At 39.2% G+C, this 23467-nt stretch overlaps 2 protein-coding genes across 9 annotated transcripts in view; one reads left to right on the top strand and one right to left on the bottom strand.

The window, feature by feature from the left end:
- The window catches only part of HEXB (hexosaminidase subunit beta), a 42570-nt gene extending 34320 nt beyond the window's left edge, over nt 1-8250 (top strand). For all 3 annotated transcript variants that reach the window (XM_027100834.1, XM_027100833.1, XM_027100831.1), the window contains 8 exons: nt 1753-1882; nt 3268-3448; nt 4139-4225; nt 5498-5570; nt 6358-6532; nt 7423-7513; nt 7666-7770; nt 8082-8250. In XM_027100834.1, the coding sequence (XP_026956635.1) occupies nt 1753-1882; nt 3268-3448; nt 4139-4225; nt 5498-5570; nt 6358-6532; nt 7423-7513; nt 7666-7770; nt 8082-8139 (900 nt within the window). In that variant the 3' untranslated portion in view covers nt 8140-8250. The remainder of the gene's footprint in view (nt 1-1752; nt 1883-3267; nt 3449-4138; nt 4226-5497; nt 5571-6357; nt 6533-7422; nt 7514-7665; nt 7771-8081) is intronic.
- The window catches only part of GFM2 (GTP dependent ribosome recycling factor mitochondrial 2), a 48872-nt gene continuing 31228 nt past the window's right edge, over nt 5824-23467 (bottom strand). For all 6 annotated transcript variants that reach the window (XM_027100819.1, XM_027100820.1, XM_027100823.1 and 3 more), the window contains 5 exons: nt 22361-22499; nt 14959-15138; nt 13398-13513; nt 9133-9315; nt 5824-8698 (listed from right to left, as the gene is read on the bottom strand). In XM_027100819.1, the coding sequence (XP_026956620.1) occupies nt 8570-8698; nt 9133-9315; nt 13398-13513; nt 14959-15138; nt 22361-22499 (747 nt within the window). In that variant the 3' untranslated portion in view covers nt 5824-8569. The remainder of the gene's footprint in view (nt 8699-9132; nt 9316-13397; nt 13514-14958; nt 15139-22360; nt 22500-23467) is intronic.

The following is a 23467-nucleotide window of genomic DNA, read 5'->3' as shown; positions in this document are numbered from 1 at the left end:
AATTGTTTTGAATTCTATAAATGACAACTTCTTTTCTCTCCGAAAAACTAATATGAAACAGAATCTTACAGATAACGGCTCCTTCTTGGAAAATAGTGGTGGTCTTAGGAGTGTTCAGATTCACTGTATTACAGACCAGGGAAGCTGGGAGTGAGCCTCGATACCATCTAGTTGAATCCCCCTCTAGTACAAGGCCAGTCACTGACAGCCAAGAGAAGCTGTATGTCTCATCCAAAGTTGTAGTTAGGAAGAGGCAGAGCCAAGACCCTAAATTTTGTCCTCTGGCCACAATTCCAGAACTTTCTCCAAGGCTTTGATGTAGTTTAGGTTGAAATCCTAGCAGCACTCCTGTTGTTGTTTGCTTTTAATATGGAAAACTTCAAACATATACAGAAGTAGAATTTAATGAATTCCCATTTCCTTATCAGTTAGCCTCAGTAATCAAGTAATGGCCAGTCTTGTATCACATATACCCCCTCCATTATTTTGAAGGTAATCCCAGACATCATATCTTATTGGTTAAAAAGGCCTGTTTAAAAAGTTATAGTTCGTTATCACAGCTAAGAAAATAGCAATAATCCAGATAGCCAGTCATTATTCATGTTTCCCCAAGTGCCTTTTTCAAGAAAAATTTATTTGCATTTGGATGCAAATAAGGTCCATACATTGTGGTCAGTTAATATGTCTGTTCTCTTTTTTTTTTTTTTTTTTTTTGCGGTACGCGGGCCTCTCACTGCCGTGGCCTCTCCCGTTGCGGAGCACAGGCTCTGGACGTGCAGGCTCAGCGTCCACGGCTCACGGGCTTAGCCGCTCTGTGGCATGTGGGATCCTCCCAGACCGGGGCACGAACCTGTGTCCCCTGCATCGGCAGGCGGACTCTCAACCACTGCGCCACCAGGGAAGCCCTGTCTGTTCTCTTTTATATATAGCTGCCCATCCCTGCCCATCTCTTTTTTTTTCTTATAATTTATTATTTTCATTGAGGAAACTAAGCTCAGTTTGTCCTATAGTTTCCCACAGTCTGGGTTTTGCCGGTTGCATTCCCAGTGTCAATATGTTCTTCTGTCTCCTGTATTTACTGTAAACTGGTAGTTAGATCTAGTCTTGATTCAGTACAAATTTGATGTTGAGGGTGGGGGTAGGGCAAGACTACTTTTTAGAAGTTGAGCATTTATTTATATTTATATGTTTATACCTTGAGAAATGTGCCATGGTAACACCTTTAATGGACCTTTATGTTTAGTTACCACCAATATTGAGTTCTGATTTTTTCAAGGACCTATAGTAGGACCAAGGGTAATCTTTAAAAACAAAAAACAGGTCACTTATCAGAGCATCTCGGGGAATTTTTAAAGCTGACAGTAATTAAAGTTACTTTGAAAGACAACAGCTATGCTTTGTAATAATGTGTGAATTTTGATTCTAAAACTGACAAGGGCAGTGTATTCAGAATTTTCACTTCAAACATTTCTGTTTTGTCATACAGTTACATGAGGTTGAAACAGCCTGACGGTAGACATTGCTGAAACGAGGTGCTGGTAGAGAGAGACAGTCCTATCAGTAAATCTGGAATTAACCCAAAGTGTGCTGAGAGCTTATTAAGATACAGTAAACAAATAATTTAAATGAGTCATCCAACATCACATAAGACTATTTTATACTTTGTAATAATTGAATAATCTGCCAGCAGATACTGAAGTACAAACAGAGCTGTAAACAGTTCATACGTTTTAAGAAATATGGCTTTTACAGGGAAGCTATTCTTCGTCTCATGTTTATACTCCAAACGATGTCCGTATGGTGATTGAATATGCCCGATTACGAGGGATTCGGATCTTGCCAGAATTTGATAGCCCTGGACATACGCAGTCTTGGGGAGAAGGTAAGGAGCGTGTTTTATGAGTTGCAGAAAATGAACATTTGAGGTCCTGCATCTCATGACTTGGTGTTTGCTCATTTTGTTCTTGTGATTTGCACAAAGGTTGTGCAAACTATTGATAGTTGTAATTCAGTAACTATTATGTGTCTGTTGTGAGCAAGTCACTATCTGGGCATTGCCTAAAGTATAAACACAAGGGATAAAGGAAAACAAGAAATGATTATAACAAGTAGAATGCATAAGTGAATTAAACATTACAGGAATGAAGTAACACTTAAAATGCTTTTGAGAGATCAAAGAATATATTCATGTTTCTGGTAGAGGGAATAACAGGAAAGGCAATTTAGCTGGAGTACAGTGCAGCAGAGAGTAGTTGTACTGTCGGGTGCTTAAGAACTGGCTCTGGAGCTAGATTGCCTGGATTTGAATCCTGCTTCTGGCGTTTATAAACTGAGTGACCTTGGGCAAGTCAGAACATCTCATCCTCAGTTTTCCCATCTCTAAAATGGGAGTATTAGCAGTAGCTATCATGTAATTTTTTTTTTTGAAGATTACAGAATGAATGTAAAGCACATAGCACCACACCTAGCATTTATAATTGTGCAATAAGTTTATTAGAATAGACATGGAGTACAGTGGGAAATGAGTCTGAAAAAGTAGTGTAGAGGGCTTGGGTGAGGAATGTGGGATTCATCAGGACACATGGAAGCCAGTGAAAGTTACAGAGTAGAAGAGTGACATGATGGGAGCCACACTAAAGGGAAATCCTATGTGAAAGTGACAGATTTGGAAGGGGGAGGAGATTGAAGGTCCTAGACCAGAATGGTGATAGCAGGGATGGAAAATAATATACAGAACTGAGAGACATTCTGGAAATACAACCCATAGAACTTGGGTAACTGACTGACTCCAGGAGGAGAGGGACAAGAGACTTATTAGGAGGATGGTGTCTTGCTTACCAGAATGTGAAAATCAGGAGAAGCTACAGAAGGAGCTTGGGGAAGACTATTTGGTTTTTGTTAGATTATATTTGAAGTGAAGCTAGAATATCTAATTGTGTCCAGCAGGGACTTTGAAATATGGTTTGAAGCTCGAGACAAAAGGATTGGGGCAAGGTTTAGATTTGGGAGTCATTAATATTTGAGATAATATTTGAAATGGGTAAAATCTCAGAGGCTGATGGAAAGGGAAACAGAAGAGGTGTACAGGGATAGTATTCAGGAAACAGTTCTTATTTGGAAGAAATTATAATAACTCTTAGTAAACACATTTATCTTTTTCTGTATAAAATCTCTTTTGGCTTCAACAAAATAATATAATCATGTGCAAAGCCGTGTCTTTGTGACTGAAATACTTCTTTAGAAAAGATTCTCTGTGTTTCCTTCCAGGCCAGAAAGACCTCCTGACTCCATGTTATAATGGAAAAGATCCATCTGGGGCTTTTGGACCTATAAACCCTATTTGGAATACAACTTACAGCTTCCTGTCTAAATTTTTCAAAGAAATTAGTACCGTGTTTCCGGATGAATTCATTCATTTGGGAGGAGATGAAGTAGATTTTGATTGTTGGTATGAAAATTTGTTAAAACCCACCTATTTCTAAAAACTTGTATCTGAAGTAGGTGTAGAGTTCTCCACATGAAAAGGGAAGATTTGGGGTAACATCTCTGTACGGTTTTAACTTGGTAACACAGCTCGTGAGATGGTGGATTTCTGCAGAATGTCCATATGGGTGGTATGACAAAGTAAAAGCTTTTAGGAAGGAGAATTAAGATGCAGAAGGAAATGGGAATTAAAAAAAAAGACTAAAGAGTGAACAAGAATAGCTTTAGTGAAAGAGGGTAATGATTAAGTGGGAGAGATTTTTCAAGTAAAAGTCCTCTTTGCAAATAGCCTCAGATGGAGGAGAGAGGCGGGAGGTTAGGGAAAACCATTTTTCTAGGAAATCGGCTTCTAGAAAAAAATTATTTGCACTGGAAAGCTAAGATAACTTATAATTAAATTTTTAGGTTTATTTTACTCTACAAAATTTAATAGTTTTACATGTGTATAAGATGTTAGGGATATATGCTGCTTTAAAAAGATTGGGCAGGGACTTCCCTGGCAGTCCAGGGGTTAAGACTGCGCTTCCAGTGAAAGGTGTGTGGGTTCAATCCCTGGTCGGGGAACTAAGATTCCATGTGCCATGCGGCCAAAAAAAAAAGAAAAAGATTGGGCATATTGAACTTTTAATGAAATTTTGATCACTTTTTGTTTAAGGGCGTCCAATCCAGAAATCCAGGATTTCATGAGGGACAAAGGCTTTGGCAGAAATTTTAAGAAACTAGAATCTTTCTATATGCAAGCGTAAGTTACTTTAAAGCCTACTTCTGTTTTTATTTCATCAATGCCTTTTGTAAAAGCTTAAGCTGTTATTTAGTACTACTTTATTTTTCATTTTCTCTCCACTCCTTGCCAAAGTATAGACGTTATATTCTTTGTTACACAAAATATAGATGAAAAATCATAAAGGAGGGAGCAATAGCCACTATTTTCTTTAAATCAATAACATGGTGACTCTGATCCTTTTGCAGTAACTGTTGAAACACAGGATAATAGTCATCTGTTCTAAGAACTCAGCTCAGAGCCCTGGCTGCCCTGCAAAGTCTTCGTCACCATCCATCCCCTGGAATTCAGTCCCTTTTGTCAACGCCGGAGCATTTCTTTTACTTTATATCTGTGCTGTCTCGTGTGGTAGCCACAGCCACATGTGGCTGTTTGTATTTAAATTAGAATTGAAGAAAATTAAAAATTCAGTTCCTCAGTCACATTAGCCACATTTCAGGTGTTCAACAGCTAGATGAGGCTAGTGGCTACCATGCTGGAAAGTGCATATATAGAACATTTCCATCACTGCATCAAGTTCTAGCAGATAGTGCTGCTCTATGCTAGGGAGCAGTAAACTTGTTCTCTGAAGGGCCAGACAGTAAATATGAGAGATTTCGTCGGGCACATGTGGTTGCATACTTTTTTTTTTGTGCATACTCTTATTTTTTTAAACAATGCTTTACAAGTGTAAAAACCATTCTCAGCTCAAGAGCCATACAAAAATAGGCTGCAGGCTATAGCTTGCCAACTCCTGCATTGAGCAAGCCCAGATTCTAGCCTTTTCCTGTTCAGCTTTTTGTGTAACACAGGCTAATTTTTTTATCCTGCAGAGCACCTGCCATTGTCTGAACATCAGGAAATATTTGTGAATTGATTGTCGACACTGTTGGAAGTTATTTAGGTGATGTCACAGGCTAGTTTCTTTTATTCTAAGATACCCATGAAATTACAAAGGTTGCTGTTTATACACTTCCCTAGGAGTTGTCCCATCTTCCTTTCTTTGGGGTATGCTTAGCTCATTCATTCTGCAGTTGACTGTTGAACCCCTCTGCTGTGTCAGGTTCTGAGCCACGTGCTAGAAAGAAGGAACCACATGGGTCACCACCCAGCTTTAGCTAGTTCTGCTGTAAAGCTGTGCTATACTGAGAGCCACCTCTCAGTGTTGGGAGTTCTTGGGATAAAAATGTGCGTTCTTTACACATATTGGTAAGCTTGTGATCTGAAATAACTGTAATTTTTTTTCAATGGTAGGGTTTTGGATATGATTTCAGCCATAAACAAGAGCTCCATAGTCTGGCAAGAAGTTTTTGATGATGCAAGCAAGGTGAGAAGTATTAAGACTGCATTTGGTTTTGATAATATGAGAGACTTAATACTTCCTTGGATGGAAGGAACCCTAATGAAGCTTCCCTGTAATGCTGGGGAAACGAGTTTACCTTTCCATTTGAGCTGTAACACTGAGACCAATGATAATGGTACTGATCTGATTTCTTCCATTTACTTCATTCTTCAGCACCGCCACCTCCTCGTCTCCCCCATCTCCCCTCCTCCCCCGCCATCTCATTTTTAATCACAAATTGAAGTACTCTGAAGACCGTTCCTTTATTCAGAAGGGCAGAACAAACAGATAAATAAGTCTTTACTGCTGTTAAGAGAGTTTTAAGTAAAATTGTCAATGTACACTTTTTATTTTAAATGGCGTTTCTCTCTGACATACTCAGAATTCTTTATTTTCCTTTGGGGGCAACTGAGAATTTGCAAGTCCAGATACTAGTATTATCTTTCCAGAAGGGTTGGTGGCATCCTCAGAGTTCCAAAGTAAGTACAATAGTGTGGTAGAAATGGGATGAAAACCTTTAATTCATTGCACCTATATGGTATCATATGTAGACAAAGGTTAAATATCCAACCTTAAGGTTGATGAAACTTCTAAGTCCCTACAACAAATAGCATTTGCTATTAATTCTAAGGAGAAAGGGGAAAAAAGAAAATGCTGCTTTTTTCAAGGATCGTAAAAGTTATTTTCTTCGCTACAATGCCTTGGACTTTTAATTTCATCTACTGTAGTTGCGAGACCTAATAATATATATTGTGATTTGTGACTTTAATAGCTCACGCCAGGCACAGTAATTCAAGTGTGGAAAGTGGAGGACTATACTCGGGAACAAAGTAAAGTTACAGAAGCTGGCTTCCCTGTGATCCTTTCTGCTCCTTGGTACTTAGACTGGATCAGTTATGGACAAGACTGGAAAAAATACTATGCCGTGGACCCTCTTAGTTTTGAGGGTAAGTGAAGCAACCATCGTTACTTGATTTGTTAGGTTTTTTTCCCTACCCTCCCTCCAGGGAATCCTTACCTAGGTAGCATCTACCAACTATCCTCCCTTTTATGTTTGACCCTTGATTTTGTTTGTGTGTACTTAAACAGATCAACTACAATATGAAAGAAACCACATTCTTCCCTAAATGAAAGAACTTCAAAGTAGATTCCCTTAGATTTTGCTCTCCATTTTCACTGATAAGACTTGTTATCACTATGCATTTAAAGATGCCTGACTGCATTAACCTTGTATCTCCTACTCTGAGCTGCCTCTCCAATGCAAGACACCTAAGCAGGGATCCCGTCCTGTTCAGTGGCTTCCAGGTTCTGAGGAGGCGGCATCCTTGGGGGTGGGCATGTCTGAGTGGTGGGGCTTCAGGCTCTCAAACCCCCTTCATTAAAAACAGTTCTACTTTGTCCATTTTTGTACACCAGACTTTAATATAAAATTTCCTTTGAGGAATAGTATTTTGCTGTTTAAAAGAGTTTCAAAACTGTAGGTCTATTAGGAATTGACATAACTGTTTCTCTAAAAATCTCTAAAAAGCATTTTCTGAGAATCAAAAAGTCATAATTACTATAGATAGTCTCTTTAATAATAAAATGGTATCTTTACTACCAGACTGCCTAACTACTACATTAGTTAACATATGCTAACAAATACTGTGTGAACCATGGGGTCAGCCATGGCAATAAAGTTGGCCACCTTTTTTTGTGCCACAGCCATGAACATCTCCCAAGGTCCTGATTAACAGGAGAGAAATGTTGCCCTAAGATAACAATAGAAATCAGCATTGCCTCTGTATATAGGCCTCAAGTTGCAACTACCTAACTTACATCAATGATTTTAATCTAGGTTCTCAGGAACAGAAAAAACTTGTCATTGGTGGAGAAGCTTGTCTATGGGGAGAGTATGTGGATGCAACCAACCTTAATCCAAGATTATGGTATGGAATTTAAGTGATAACATTTGAATTAAGGTGCCTGAGTTTTCCTTCTGTACCCAAGTTGGAAACCACTAGGAACTTCCCCAAGCATGTGGTTTGCTTATTTAAGAAAATAGAAAAGTACATTGGGGCACATGTGGTTTAAATTTTAGGCCTCGGGCAAGTGCTGTTGGTGAGAGACTCTGGAGTCACAAAGACGTCAGAGGCCTAGAGGATGCCTATAGGAGACTAACAGTTCACCGCTGCAGAATGCTCAGGTAAGACAGGTTTATTTTTCAAAAATGTATGTCACCTAAGAGGCTGTGATTTAATTAGGAGGAATTAGGAAGAATTGGGAACTATTTCCAGTACCTATAAGGAGAAGATATGCTTGGACTGTAAACTGTTTTATAGATATATTAAATTTTGCTGTAACTTAGAACTCCATTATGAATCTCTTTTTTCAATAATTAGTGGTATGGTTTAGTGATTCTGATTTGAGCTGTTAAGTTCCTTAAAAGTTCCTTAAGATGGAGATGAGTTATATCAATCTAAAACATCTTTTGTTTGTACTTTACCTGTCGTACAGACGAGGAATAGCTGCAGAACCTGTCTTTACTGGATATTGTGACGAGGACAGAATGTAAAAATGAACTGAAACAAAAGAAAAATAGGGGAAAATGCCCACAATCATCTGTACCACGATCAGCTTGATTTTAAAAATCATGTTTTTGAATAAAATCTTTTTATTGATTGAACCTCCATCTTATTTATATGTTATACACAGAAGACTGACATCTTTCCTGTGAGCGCAGCTTAAAATCAGCCAACCAAAAACCTCGTGATATCTATCACTCAGTATATTCCAAAAGACTGAATCTTGACTACCGACAGTAATAACTTCCTAGATACACAATACAATTCAGGTGCATTAACCTTCAACATCAAAGCACGTTTCTCATTCTATAAAATAGAATGGGCAGCACCAAGTGCCACTGTCTGTTTCAAGTTCTACCTTTTCAGTTGTTCTTACAGAAAATGAAGTAGGTAGGTACTCCTGAGTTTGTCTCCAAGGACTTAGGACGAGCCACTTCTCTGGCTGAGCAGTGTACTTTGGTCTTGAGGATTCATGGCTTGATAATTAGACAGCTCTAAGGCAAAGGTAGCTGAGCCTGATGTTAACGTTCGAAGCACAGTTGAATAACCCTAATTAAAATAATTTTAAGTCAGTTATCTCTGCAAAGTTAAGCCTCAAGTCTCTTCCTGCAGAACCTTTGACCATTATCAGGAAAAATTTGGTAAGTATTGTGGATGACAGAAAACCAGTAGTGTGGGTATGCTTCAGAAGTATTCCTTGGTCCCAAATGGTAAAAAAGGCTCTGCTGGCACTCAGGTGCCTGTCCTAGCAGGAGAGGCTGGTGGGGAGGAGAATGAAACTTGCCTCAAAGCTGGCAACAGAAGTAAGATAAGTGCTTGGGATGGAAAAATGGTCATTTAGGCTGGTGACACATTTTGGTACAGCACACCTCAACCTCTGTAGAGGAGTGGAAAGGGATACCCCCCCCCCCATGCTGCCATAATCCCCTGGATTTCTCCAGCAATTTACGTAAAGTATGTACATTTAGTCACAAAGTACCTACCATAATTTCTGCTAAGGGAACAAATCCAATAACAACTTTGTTGTCCTGACGAGTCTGGATTTCCTGAATGTTCCCTCTTCTTCGTGCTAGATCTGCTAGGACAGGACTGAGGTAATCTCTAGTCACTGTAACCTCAAGATTCATCAGGGGCTCCAAAATTTGCTTATCAGCTTTCTTCAGAGCCTAAAGAAATGAAAGAATATTAACTCCTCTTCCTTAAACTGCAGAGCAAATTTCTGTTATGAAGGGAAGACTCATAAAAATTTAAATACTGTTCATAATCTTAGCCTAGAGCCTCTAGCAAAGAGACATAAGCCTGCTTTAACACTCTATAAGAAGTCCAAAATTTCAATATTTGCTTGTACATGCATGACAGTAGCATGTCCGAGACCTCTTGTATGGTGTGTTGCAAGGGAATGCTTGGCAAAATCTCATTATGTAGAGTACCTGTGAACATGTGCCCAGAGACAGAGGGAAACAAAATGGTTTTCCCCCTTCAAAGACATTTCTTCATATTTAAACCTCTTCTTTTGTTTTTGATACCTATAGTTATAGTCCATGCTACAAGTCAGGGCAAGCAGGAGGGAAATAAAGGAGAGAGCTAAAAACACAGTAAGTTAGTAGAAACACATTCTCTTCTATTTGAAACAGACTGAAATCTAAAATTCTGAACAGATAACAAAGGCCAAGAAGAATAAGCACATGGAAAGGAAAGAGCACGGAAACTATAAAAAGCTAAAACAGCATAGGGCAAATAGGAAGTGGACGAAAGCAGAGGTATAAAGACTTACTGGGGTCCTAGTCAGACGCTGTCTTTAGAGCATCATTCCATCAGGCCAATTGCTAAACGGATTTTGGAGGGCGTTTGCGAGCACCATAACTACTGATGGGTTTGATTTTAAAAGCTAACTCACTTACTTCTCCAGCCTGCCAGAGTTAAAAAATAACAATTTCCTATAAATTCTAAGCCTTTGTTTGGTTGTCAGGTGGGATGAGCAGTGTACTTTGGTCTTTATTACAACTTCCTCAGTTGTAATAAACTTAGACTTAGCAGCGGAAACCAGATAGAAGAGCCAGGGCTCTGGAATGTACCCCTCACCTTTATTTGGCTATGGCTGATCATCTCTCTGCTCACCTGCCACCACTCACTTACGACCAGGCAGTATCTTCGCCTATATTGTCAAGTAATGCTCTTCTGTCCCCGATACCTCACCACCTCCTCCCTCCCCCCCACCCCTGCCTCCTACTTTCACGATCATGAAAAATGGCCAGCAGTATATTCTCTTTATCACAGAAATTTCAAAAAACATAGCACACATATAGAGTAAAAACATCATCTCAGTTCTTCACAGCAGATTAAGCCTTTAAAATCACTATCAACCGAAACAACTCAACTATAGAAAAAGTAATAGTCCTTGAATGAAAACATTACTAAAAAATAATGACAGTCAACAGCAAACAACTAAATATATCCTCTGTATTTTTGCAATTCTTACCAAAAGCTTTGTGCCACTTCACGCAACACGTCTTTTAGAACAACATAATGGAGTGGGAAAAGGTTAAAAATTAAAGAGAAAAAAATGCTACAACTAAGGAAAGGACTGAGTTCTATGTAACTGAACAGGAAGTACTGTGCTTGTGGGTCTGTCCTTAGTCCTCTTTTCTTTTCACAGCCTTTTCCTTGGCAACACTGCCTAGTTACAGAGCATCAAGAACAGCTTCTACATAGCTTCCTCAAAAATTCTAAACTTTATCCAAGCCATGGTCTGAGTGCTCCAGCCTTGTACTCCACTGGTCTGCTCTGGGATAGTGTCTAAATATCTTATAGCAACCCAATATGCCCCAAACGGAACTCATCATTTTCTTTTCCAAACACTCCTGTCTGCTTTTTCCTCTTTCTGTTGATGGCATCACTACTCTTCAGTTCACCAGGACATGCATCTTTGATTTCCCTTTTTCTACAAGCTGTAAGATTTCCACTCCTGTTGCTGGTATCCTGGTTCAGACCTAGTCCATTCCCTGTCCTAGACTCTTCCCTACTCCAGTCCCTTCTGTATTCTAATGATTATACTGCTCTCTTCAAAAACTTTAAATTATTCACCACTGTTCTCAAAACAAATCTCAAACTTCTAGATGTAGTTTTTAAAGGTTTCTCTAAAGCCTGGCCCTGCCGCCTTTAATCTCCCCTTGTCTGGAATGCTGCCCACTGTGCCCAAATCTTCCAAAACATCACAGCTCAACAATTAATGAAACCATGTACAAGCCCCTGTTGTGTTTTGAAATAAAATGCTGACTCAAGAGTTAATGATTGGGAAATGTGAAGATGCAGAAACAAAGAACAGCTGTTGGGCTAGGGAACTGGGAACAATTTAGACTGTAATGCTGCCGCATGGCAGAATCACCGAACTCCCAGTTCCCTGAAAGATATAAAGGCCTGACACACATTCCTAAGTTGTTTGTACAGGAAGCAGACCCCTGCCAGAGGAAAACTGCTGACCACAAGCACGTAGACCCTAGACTGGTTGAAACCAGAAGGCTGATTGATGATGCTTGAAACTTCACCTTGATGCCAACCAAATCCCAGAACTGTCCACGAGCTGATCACACCCCTGCTCCTTGAACACTGTAAAACTCCTCATAACCCCTCCAGGGTGGATCACACAGTCTTGAGGGCGTTAGCCCTCTGTGGCCCCCTTTGCCTGGCAAAGCAATAAAAGCTACTCTCTTCTACTTCACCCAAAACCCTGTCTCCGCGTTTCTGTTCGGCACCGGTGAAGAGGCTGAGTTTCGGCAACATAAACTTCTTTCCAAGAACCCTGCCCCAATTCCCCACGTCTCAGCTTTCATGGATCTCAGTCCATTCTAATATTCTGGCTATTTGGCTATTTATTTCCCTTCTAAATCATAAGCTCCTTTAGGTCAAGAATGCACGCCACCAGTGGCTCAATAAATATATGAAGCGTCATTAACTTCTCATAGCAGAGAGAAGGAGCTTCCCCACTAGATGAAGTTTAACAAGGGCCACAGTATTTCCATTAGTAGTATTTAAAGTAATGAATTAAAACAAAAGGTTAAGTGTAAGCCCCATAAAGTTAATTCTTGTTCTCTACTATGATCTTAATAAAAAGGCTAACCAAGGCATATTAGATTTTGAAGGACTGGCCCATATACTGGGGCTTGGGGTTAATTTAGAAACGTATCATCTTTCAGGTTACCATTATTTCAAAACTAAAACCAATGTCAGGAAACACTAAGAATTACTGGAAGGTAAATGTTCTCAACAATTTAATCATGACCACTTTACAGGTAATATTTCTAACTATATGCTTAGGCAAACAATATTTAAACAATTTTATTTTTGAAAGTGTAGTGTTTTTTCTTTTTAATCAAAAACTTTTTGTTTTCAAAAACTTTTTAAGAAGTATGAATTTGAACTTATCTGAAGGAGCCATTAAAGTTTAGCCTTCCTAAGTCAGGGGCTTAGGGTATTTAACTTTATAATTATGGATTCAAATAAGACTATAGAAAATCAGGTCTCAACCACAGTCCAAAACATTAGAAAATGATAATAAAGGCAAGCGTTTTAATGCAAAATCAGTCACCAACAAAACTATAGTATTCCCATACTGAGAAGAATGCATGGAATCAGCATTCAGCACACTAAGGCCCTTGGGGGTTAATCCAGCTCTGGTAGATTACTGGGGCAAGGCACTCAAGGACATGTCCCCAGGTAAACACAGAAGACCAGACTGCTTTATGCTCTGAGAAGGAAAAATGCTTATTTGATCTGTTATTCAACAGGACTTATCTGATTTCAATGATCCTTGATTAATCTTATTAGAACAAACATGAACTCCAACACTGGAACCAATATTAGACCTTCAATGTCCTTTAGATTATAATCCATTTCGGGCCAAGCTGACCCCAGATATGTCTTTTACTCAAATCTACCAAGCTTGCCTCTTATGGCTGTGTATCTGGGATGGGGAAAGCAGAGACACCACTTAAAAAAACTTGCCTCTTTGCCAAAATCAGAGGATATTTAATAACTATCTGTGTCAAACAGTAATTTCTTAGATCCTCTTTTGAATAAAACCCTGATGATTAAGAAATCAAAGATTCTCCATGGTAAAAACTCTTGACTATAAGGCTCAGGATACAAAGACACAAGGTCAGGCACTGCGAGCACAGCTGTCTGTGGACTAGTGGTTTACTACTGTCCAGAGAGTCACCTTAAAGCAAAAAGGATTAGGACACTTCTATACCTTTTGTAGGCATCTTGAGACACAGGCAGAAATCATAGCTGTGGAGGTACCGGGATGAATTGCCAATGAATGTAAAGTAATTGCTACATCTTGAACTGGGGATCCAAGCAATGGTCCTAGGTAAGGGGGAAAAGATTTTATTAGGACTCAGTATTACAGTGAGGGGTAAATGAAATGAATAAAGAGATAGGCAGAGAACTTATAGTTTCCAGTTCTGCATGTAAAGGAGCTTTGAAGTCATCACTTTGTTGTAAATAATAAGTAAAAAGCAACAATTCTTATTGAATTGGTAAGAGATGGGAGGACAAAGGGCAAACCACTGTCCCCAAGACTGGAGAGACAGGTGAGTGCGGGCAGTCACACCTGATCTGTAATTGATGAACTGCTTGAGGCTTGGTGTGGCCAAGTCAGAGTTAAAAACTCCAGGGGGGCCCAGTCTTGGGGATGGAGAGGGGCATAATTTTGTGAGCTCAAGCAGGTTCTCACAGTAAATATCAGAGATTCAGGGGGAGGGGAAAAGAATCCATTCTGAAATACTCCAAGGCACTCTATTCTTTTTTTTTTTTTTTTTTTTCAAGGCACTCTCTTCTTAACAAGGCCTGCCCTCACGGGAAACTAGTTAATTAGAGCAAAACCTGCAGGGATATTATCAGAGACTAACTGACTTGAGGGAAGTACCCAATTCCAGTCTACTCTAGCCATCCTGTCCCACCTAAGGGGGGTGAAAAAAACTGAGAAACACTTGTGCAGCTCCGAGTCCAAAGGTACAGGCTGACTAGAAGACAGACCTAATCTTGGGACTACAGATGCTTCTCCTCCCCTTTACCTCACCACCACATTACTAAAGGCCGGTTTATAGCAGTCCCTTACCCAGTACATCACTTCTGGCTATCAAGAAAAAATTATGGGATGAATTGGGAGATTGGGATTGACATATATGGACTAATATGTATAAAACAGATAACTAATAAGAACCTGCTATATAAAAAATAAATAAAAGAAAAAAAGAAAAACTTATAAGGCATATTGAAAGGCAAAAAGCACAATTTGAATTTGAATACAGAGAGCAAGCATCAGAACCAGATGTGGCAGGGACACTGAACGATCAGACTAAGAATATAAACAACTATGACTAATATGCTAAGGGCTTAAATAGGTAAAGTAAAGGGCATGCAAGAACAGATGGGCATGACAGCAGAGAGACAGAAGTCCTAAGAAAGAACCAAAAAGAAATGCTTCAGATGAAAAACACTGTAACAGAAAGGAAGAAGCCCACTGATGGTCTTAGATGGGACACAGCTGAGGCAACAGTCTGAGTTAGAAAATATATCAGTAGAAACCTCCAAAACTGAAAAGCAAAATGAACAAAAGACTGAAAAAAAAAAAAACCCAATATCCAAGGCTGTGGGACAACTATAAAGGTATGACATATGCGTGATGGGAAGAGATAGGGAGAAAACACCATCAAAGTTAGAAGAGAAGAATGAAACAATTTCTAATATCAGGAGGGATTAAATCGTTGAGTGTGATACTAATGCGTACTCTGATTGGAGTACCTTACCTTGGAGGCACGCACTGTGAAGGCCATTTTCAATGGCCTCTCGTGAGGCCTGAGAAAGGTCTTGGGCAACACTTGCTGCATACTCGATGACTGGCAGAAGAGATGATGTTTCCAGTGATTTTGCTTCCAGTTCTACAGTCACAAGATGCCGTCTGTCTCCTAAAGTTCTATCTAAGGTATCTGTAAACAAATCGAATATAGTACCTCAGAGATTTGTTCCAGAAAGATGTCAAGGTACCACAACTGGCAAAATTACAGTCAGCAAGTTCAAGGTCTCATGGAAGGTAAAGCGGAAGAAAATATCAACAATGACACTAAATACAGTGTAAAAATGTCAGAGTAAACAGTTCTACCAAGAAAGCATCTGCTGGGACTTTCCTGGTTGTCCAGTGGTTAAGAATCCACCTTCCAATGCAGGGGATGCGTGTTCGATCCTTGGTCAGGGAACTAAGATCCCACATGTGTTGGGGCAACTAAACCCAAGCCCATGTGCTGCAACTACAGAGCCCACACACTCTGGAGCCCGCATGCCACAACAAAATATCCCGGCGTGCCGCAACTAAGACCAGATGCAGCAAAAAATAAATAAATTAAAAAGAAAAAAGGAAGCATCTGCTGCTGTGTTTACCAACATTAAAAACCTGCTCTGGGGCTTCCCTGGTGGCACAGTGGTTGAGAGTCTGCCTGCCGATGCAGGAGACACGGGTTTGTGTCCCGGTCCGGGAGGATCCCACATGCCACGGAGCGGCTGGGCCCGTGAGCCATGGCCGCTGAGCCTGCGCGTCTGGAGCCTGTGCTCCACAACGGGAGAGGCCACAACAGTGAGAGGCCCGTGTACCGCCAAAAAAAAAAAAAAAAAAAAAACCTGCTCTGAATCACATATTAATATTGCTTTAGGACTTCCCTGGTGGTGCAGTGGTTAAAAATCTGCCTGCCCACATATATACAATGGAATATTACTCAGCCATAAAAAGAAATGCAATTGAGTTATTTGTAGTGAGGTGGATGGACCTAGAGACTGTCATACAGAGTGAAGTAAGTCAGAAAGAGAAAAACAAATACCGTATGCTAACACATATATATGGAATCTAAAAAAAATAAAATGGTTCTGAAGAACCTAGGGGCAGGAGAGGAATAAAGACGCAGACATAGAGAATGGACTTGAGGACACGGGGAGGGGGAAGGGTAAGGTGGGATGAAGGGGGACAGTAGCACTGACATATATGCACTACCAAATGTAAAACAGCTAGTGGGAAGCAGCGCATAGCACAGGGAGATTAGCTCAGTGCTTTGTGACTACCTAGAGGGTTGGGAGAGTGGGAGGGAGATGCAAGAGGGAGGAGATATGGGGATATATGTATATGTATAGCTGATTCACTTTGTTTTAAAGCAGAAACTAACATGCCATTGTAAAGCAATTATACTCCAATAAAGATGTTAAAAAAAAAAAAGAATCCACCTGCCAACATGGGACATGGGTTCGATCCATAGTCTGGGAAGATCCTACATGCCGTGGAGCACTAAGCCTGTGTGCCACAACTACTGAGCCTGTGCTCTAGAGCCCGTGAGCCATAACTGCTGAGCCCATGCTCCACAACTACTGAAGCCCTTGCATTCTAGGGCCCACGTGCCTCAACTACTGAGCCCACGTGCTGCAACTACTGAAGCCTGCATGCCTAGAGCCCGTGTTCTGCAACAAGAGAAGCCACTGCAATGAGAAGCCTGTGCACCACAACGAAGAGTAGCCCCTGCTCGCCACAACTAGGGAAAGCCCGCATGCAGCAATGAAGACCTAGCACAGCCAAAAAATTTAAAAAAAAAACAAAAATTACTTCAGTGTTAGGGTGTGTTGAGGCAGGTGATCGCACAAATTTTGTTATGCAGATTACACTTTTAAACATTTCTTATGTGACTGATATTCTTCTAAATAAAAAATTTTTATTTAAAAGTAAAACAGTACAAACGGTTATCTAATGAAAATTAAAAGGCTTCACCCTGCCAACCAACAAACTTAAATTTCATACACTCTTCCAGCAATATTTTATGTATTGGGTTTGGCCAAAAAGTTCGTTTGGGTTTTTCCATAAGCTGGTATGGAAAAACCCAGTGAACTTTTTTTTTTTTTTTAATATTTATTTGGTTGCACTGGGTCTTAGTTGTGGCAGGCAGGCTCCTTAGCTGCGGCTCACCGGTTCCTTAGTTGTGGCATGCAAACTCTTAGTTGTGGCATGCACGTGGGATCTAGCTCCCTGACCAGGGATCAAACCTGGGTCCCCTGCATTGGGAGTACAGAGTCTTATCCACTTGCACCACCAGGGAAGTTCCCCGAATGAACTTTTTGGCCAGCCCAACATTTAATGTTTATGATTCTTCCCCCCAAACTAGTTATCTATTTGTAAAAATGAAAATAGACTCCCTCATTAGCTAACAACCAATAGCTGTCAGTGAAACCGAGTGGGGCCCTGTGGGGCTCCGAGGCATGGAGGCCCTTTTGTCCCCCATTTCTTGAAGGCAAGACTCCAGCCTCCATGACTTTCCTTAGTTCCAAAGGGCAGATTCGAACAGTTGCTACTCAAGGGAGGAAGCAGCCAAGAAACCACCTGAGGCAAGATTAAAGGGACCAGAGAAGCTCCTCAAGATTAGGAGACCACCTGAGATGAGATGAAGGGAGTGAAAGCCCTGTGTACACCCTGATGTTGTCAGAGACCCCACCTTTGAACCACTGTTACAAAACCCTCATCAAATCCTCCCAGGTTGGGACACAGTTTTTCGAGGCAGGAGCCTGCTGTGTCCCCCTTTGCCTGGCAAAGTAATAAGGCTATCCTTTTCTACTTCACCCAAAACTGTGTCTCTGAGATTTAATTTGGCACCAGTATACAGAGAAGTTGAGCTTTCGGCAACATCACCAATCTCCAAGATTTTACTAAGACAAAACTATGCTGTATTTATGTGAGTGACCATGGAGCACAGTGACTCATGGCCCAAGTTCAAAACTAAGAACTAATTATGCTCTATAATTCCTCTTCATAATTCCTTTTATATTATGAAATATAAAACTTTTATATTATGAAATATTTTATACTTAAAAATACATGCATAACCTAAAACCAAAATGAACATTCATAACCTAAAAACAAAATGAACATTCATGAAACCTAATACTACTAAAGAAACAGAACATTACCAGTAACCTAGAAGCCTTCTGAAGAAACAACCACTATCATGATGTTGTATTTAAACATTCATATGATTTTCTTTAGAGTTGTATCACAGATGCAGGTATCCCTAAACAATATAGTTTACTTCTGCTTTGTTTTGAATATGTTATTATACTGCATGTATTCAGCAACTTGCTTTTTTCTGCTTCACATTTGTGCGTCATCTGGGCTGACACCTGGTGATGTAGTACATTCTTTTTCACTGTTATATAGTATTCTGTTATATGAACAGAGTACAATTTATCCACTATGTCCACAAATATTTGGATTTTTTTCACCTAAAGTTTTGTTTTATTACAATGCTATTATGAAGGTTCTTGTATCTGTCTCTCGATGTACATGTGTAAGATTTTCTCTAGGGCATATACCTACTAGTGGAACTGCTGAGTAGTAAGGTCTGCACATTGTCAACTTCATAAGAAAGTTGCCAAACTGTTTTCATAGTGTTTATATAATTTACACTCCCACCAGAAGTTTTTGTAAAACTTTCCATTGCAACTTTCCATTGCAACTTTCCATAAAACATCTCACCAACACTTGGCATTGTCAGATTTGCATTCTTGCCAATTTTGTTGGTATAAAATGCCATCTTGTCCTTTTAACTTGCATGATCCTAATCATTACTGAGATTGAGAATCTTTTATGTTCACAGGCCTTTGGGGTATCCTCAATCCTCAATCTTTTTTGCTCACTTTTCTACTTGGTTGTCATGTTTTTAATGATCTTTTGAAGTTCTTTATATATATTCTGGATACTAATCTGTCAGTTTTATATGAGGCAAATATCTTCTCTCAGCTTTTGGCTTGTCTTTTTGCTTTCTTTATAGTATATTTGAATAAATTCTTAATTTCAATAATATCAACTTTAGTAATCTTTTAGTTCATAGTTTCAACCTTATCTGGTTAGTAAAACAATTCTATATTGTCTTCCAAAAATTCGAAGGTTTCCCTTTCATAAAGTTTTGGGGTTTTCTTTCTTTTTTTTCTTTTTTGCATATATTAGCATTTATTCTCTTTATTCTTTTGTGCTCAAAGAGAGATTTCCAACTCTTCTTTCATATTTAGGCTTTTAAATTCACCTGGAATTGACTTTTGTATACAGTATGAGGTAGGAATCTAAATCTTTTTCCATATGAATAATTATCCCAGGCCCCTTTATTGAATATCAGTCCACCCTTTCTCACTGAGCTGCAATATCACTGACGTAAATCCAATTTCCACATAGATATGAGTCTGTTTCTAGGCTTTCTGGTTTGTTCCACTGGTATATTTGTCTATTCTTAGCTTGATTTGTGTCATAATGACTATGGCTTTATAATAAGTATTAATGTCTGATACAGTTCTTTGGGTAGAACTGGTATGTTCATGATATTTAGTCTTCTTATCTATGAATAGTATGGTTTTCCATTTAACTTAGGTCTTCTTTAATGTCTGTACATTTTGATAATTTTCTAGATGTACACAAATGTAATCTGCTCCTCCTCAGTGACGTGATCATTAGTGATCTGACTGTCCAGTCAGGGTGTGGTCTGATTGCTGCAGCATCTGGTTACTAATTTTCACCTTGTAACTAATAAGCAATCTAGAGCGAGACACTTGAAGACCATGCAAATATGCTGCTCAACAATGTACTCAATATTAAGCATTCACCATATTACAAGATGACGATTTCTTATTCCAGCCCTCCTCCTCAACATCTAACAGTCAGCATTTGGCACTTCAGTGTAAGGAAGAAGAGTCTCTTCTTGTTGATCTATCATCAGTATGGACTCATGAGTTCCAACTTTTTCTCAGTGGTCTATGATTATTGTTCGTAATTATTTTGGAGTTCAAATTAACCCAGATTTAGCCAGTGGAGCCTCTTCGGGTTGGTTCCTGTGTCCTTATGACACATCCCCATTATTTTTTTGAGCATTTCCTTTCTTTCTCAGATAACATGATGTTCTGTTGCTTGCTTATTTTTGATAGTCTCCTATTTCTTACTAATACTTTCTATCCCCTTTCTTATTTCTTCAAAAATAATACTTATTTTATACTCAGCATATGATAACTCTAGTATCAGAAGCCTTTGCTGGTCTGCCTATGATGTTTATTGTTTCTGCTGCCTTTTTTGCTCCTTGTGCCTTTGCTCAAGGTTTTATGATTAAAAATAAATAAATAAATATATATATATATATTTTTTTTTTGCGCGGGGGCTTCCCAGGTGGCAGTGGGGTAAGAATCCGCTTGCCAATGCAGGGGACATGGGTTCAAGCCCTGGTCAGGGAAGATCCCACATGCTGCGGAGCAACTAAGCCCGTGTGCCACAACTACTGAGCCCTCGAGCCACAACTACTGAGTCCTCAAGCCACAACTACTGAGCCCACGTGCCACAACTACTGAAGCTCATGCACCTAGAGCCCATGCTCCGCAACAAAGAGAAGCCACAGCAATGAGAAGCCCGCGCACTGCAACAAAGAGTAGCCCCCACTCGCTGCAACTAGAGAAAGCCCGCGCGCAGCAACGAAGACCCAACAGAGCTAAAAATAAATAAATAGGTAAATTTATTAAAAAAAATTTTTTTAAATTGTGAGTTCATATTCCTTTGTGGGATTTTCTTTGAGGCCTGGATTGAGGATACATTTATCTAAAGAGGCCCTACATTTGTTTTCTCCAGGTTCCTTGGTATATTACCAATCCATAAGCACTTTACACTAAATTCTTCTCTGTTTGGAGTTTTTCAGGTCCCACTGGTTCTATGAATTTAGGCTGAAAATGCTATCAGAAGCCTACAGTTACAAATTCTCAGAAATTTTGCCCCTTTGCCCCACAGTCAGTCAGACAAGTTTCCTTGTCCTCTTCTTTTATGGACAAGATTTTCCTCATTACTTCCATGAGGATGTGGCCCTCAAGTTCTAGGTTAGACATTACCACAGATTTCTCCAAGATAGCTAGTGGCTTAGGTGCTGGCTTATTTTCCAAGATTCCTGCTCCAGTTTCCTTTTTGGCCTCTAGAAATTTCCATTACATTCTAACCATCTCAGACATTAATTTAAAAGATGTTATTTATATTTTCCCAGAATTTTTGGTTTTTCCAGATATAAAGTCCAGAAAGAGAAATCATCGTGTCATTTGCCCCTATATCCTGCTTGTTTAATTTTTCAAGTTTCAATGAAAAATAACCACCTGGCCTTTTTACAAATCGCTGAGTTGCTTAAAAGTTCCTAGTTATCCTAAACATATCTTTTCTATATTTTTTCACAAACCTGCCCATGTTTTCTCCTTGGTGGGGGGCGGGTAGGAATGATTGTCAGGTTCTTTTGTTTAAGGGAACCAAATTGAAATTATCATATGTAGAAAAATCATGAATTCTTACATTTTGGGACAGAAATATAAAAAGTACACTTTCTTAAGAATACCATCAGCACAGGATTACCATACTTATTAAATAGTGGAAATTATTTTCCACTCTATTTTTGGTTTTTTTCTTTTTAAATTTTAAAATTTTATGTCTTATTTTATTGAGATATAATTGACATACAGCACTGCCGGAGTTTAAGGTATACAACATGATTTAAGTTACACAGATCATGAAACGATTACCACAGAAAGTTTAGTGAACATCCATCATCTCATCTAGACACAACCTTAAAGAAATAGAAAAAAAATTTTTTCTTTGTGATAAGAACTCTTAGGATTTACTCTCTTAACTTCCATTTATAACGTACAGCAGTATTAATCATCTTTATCATGTCATATATCATATCACTAGTACTTATTTATCTTATAACTGGAAGTTTGACTACCTTCATCTAATTCTACCTTCCCCACCCAACATTTCCATTCACTTTATGGAGTAAAACTGACACACCAACTTCAAACTGTTATACTCCTTCTGGTAGTGAGGACTAGGATGAGCTGTCTACTTCAATGGCTGATCCCACTGCACACCTGCTTGATGAGTGGCTCAGCCAATATATGTAATAAATGAGTTGTAATGAAATAGAGCTGTGTCTAAAACAAACAAATGCTAAAAAACAAGAAAACACACACATAAAACCTGTCCCCACTGATGGAAGACACTAGTGACTATAAACCCTGCCTTATGCAACTAAACTGAGAGATTCAGAAAACAGGTCCTGGAGAAAAAGAGAGCAACAGAACCAGCGAATTCTAAATGCTATGAATTCGAAATGTATTTTTTACCTGTGGCACGAACTGAATTTAGGATGGTCTCTCGGTATGCCACCTGGAGGGGCCCTAGATAGGTTTCCAGTCCATATTCCCTCTTGATTCGGTCATGAATTATCTCAATATGTAACTCCCCCATGCCACAAAGGATAGTCTGGTTAAAAGAGGAAGAAAACAAAGATCAAGGAAAAAATTAAGTTTATCACAAAATACTAGTAAAGGTATATCAATATATTTTATTTTTCATTACTTACAAAATGAATTTCTTCCGTAATTTTTTTTGGCTCCTACATCAAAACACTGCTTTTAACTTTTCTGATTGAAATAATAAATCAATTAAAAGTGAATCACTAGGCCAATCTCTTATTCTTTGATAGCTGAATTATCAGCTAAGTGGTATCTAACGAGAACCACACTTCCCAACCACAAAGGTAAGTTCTGGCCAGAGAAATATAAGCATAGATGATGTTGGTAACTTCTGGGTTATGTCTTTAAGGGTAAATAAAGCCCTTCTCTTAATGAAGATATAGACAACCGTCTTGAAATGTGAATGAGGGCAACATCTTGTGAATGGGGGGAATAATCCCTCCCTCAAACACTGCCAACCACATGGCTATTTCCAACCATCCTGGGCACCTTACAGTTTTGTGGGCAGTTGAAACTTCCAAAGTAGCTTGGAACTTTACGTGACAGAGAAACTGACTTTTATCTTCTTTGAACCAATGTTATTTTGGGTCCTTGTTAGAACAAATTTGCATCAAAACCAATCAAAACATGTTTTTGTTTTCAGAAAGCAACAATGGTTATTCCTGAAGAAGGTCTTTGTGTATGAGAGAATATAGTGCAAGGAATCCACATTTGCCCTATTTTATTCATATACCATCTGTGTAGTAAGGCATTAACTTTACCCTAAAGAGAGATCTGGCCCCTGCCTTCAGCTACTGGGAAGTTATCTCTAGGCCAAGATGCTGCCTGATAGAAATGTCTTTGCTTGTCTGGGGCCTTTGTCCACCAGATAGTCTAACAATGTGATTTATGATGTGGCTTTGGAATAGCTGTACCCATTTACAACCTAGAGAGTAAAGGTAGTAGCCCAAACCTACAGGAGGCACTAGAGATTAA

This window comes from Aethalodelphis obliquidens, unplaced genomic scaffold (genome assembly GCF_003676395.1).
Source record: "Aethalodelphis obliquidens isolate GAN/ISIS:26980383/991018 unplaced genomic scaffold, ASM367639v1 scaffold4, whole genome shotgun sequence".
NCBI classification, from domain to species: domain Eukaryota; kingdom Metazoa; phylum Chordata; class Mammalia; order Artiodactyla; family Delphinidae; genus Aethalodelphis; species Aethalodelphis obliquidens.
This window is presented reverse-complemented; position numbering and strand designations above follow the sequence as displayed.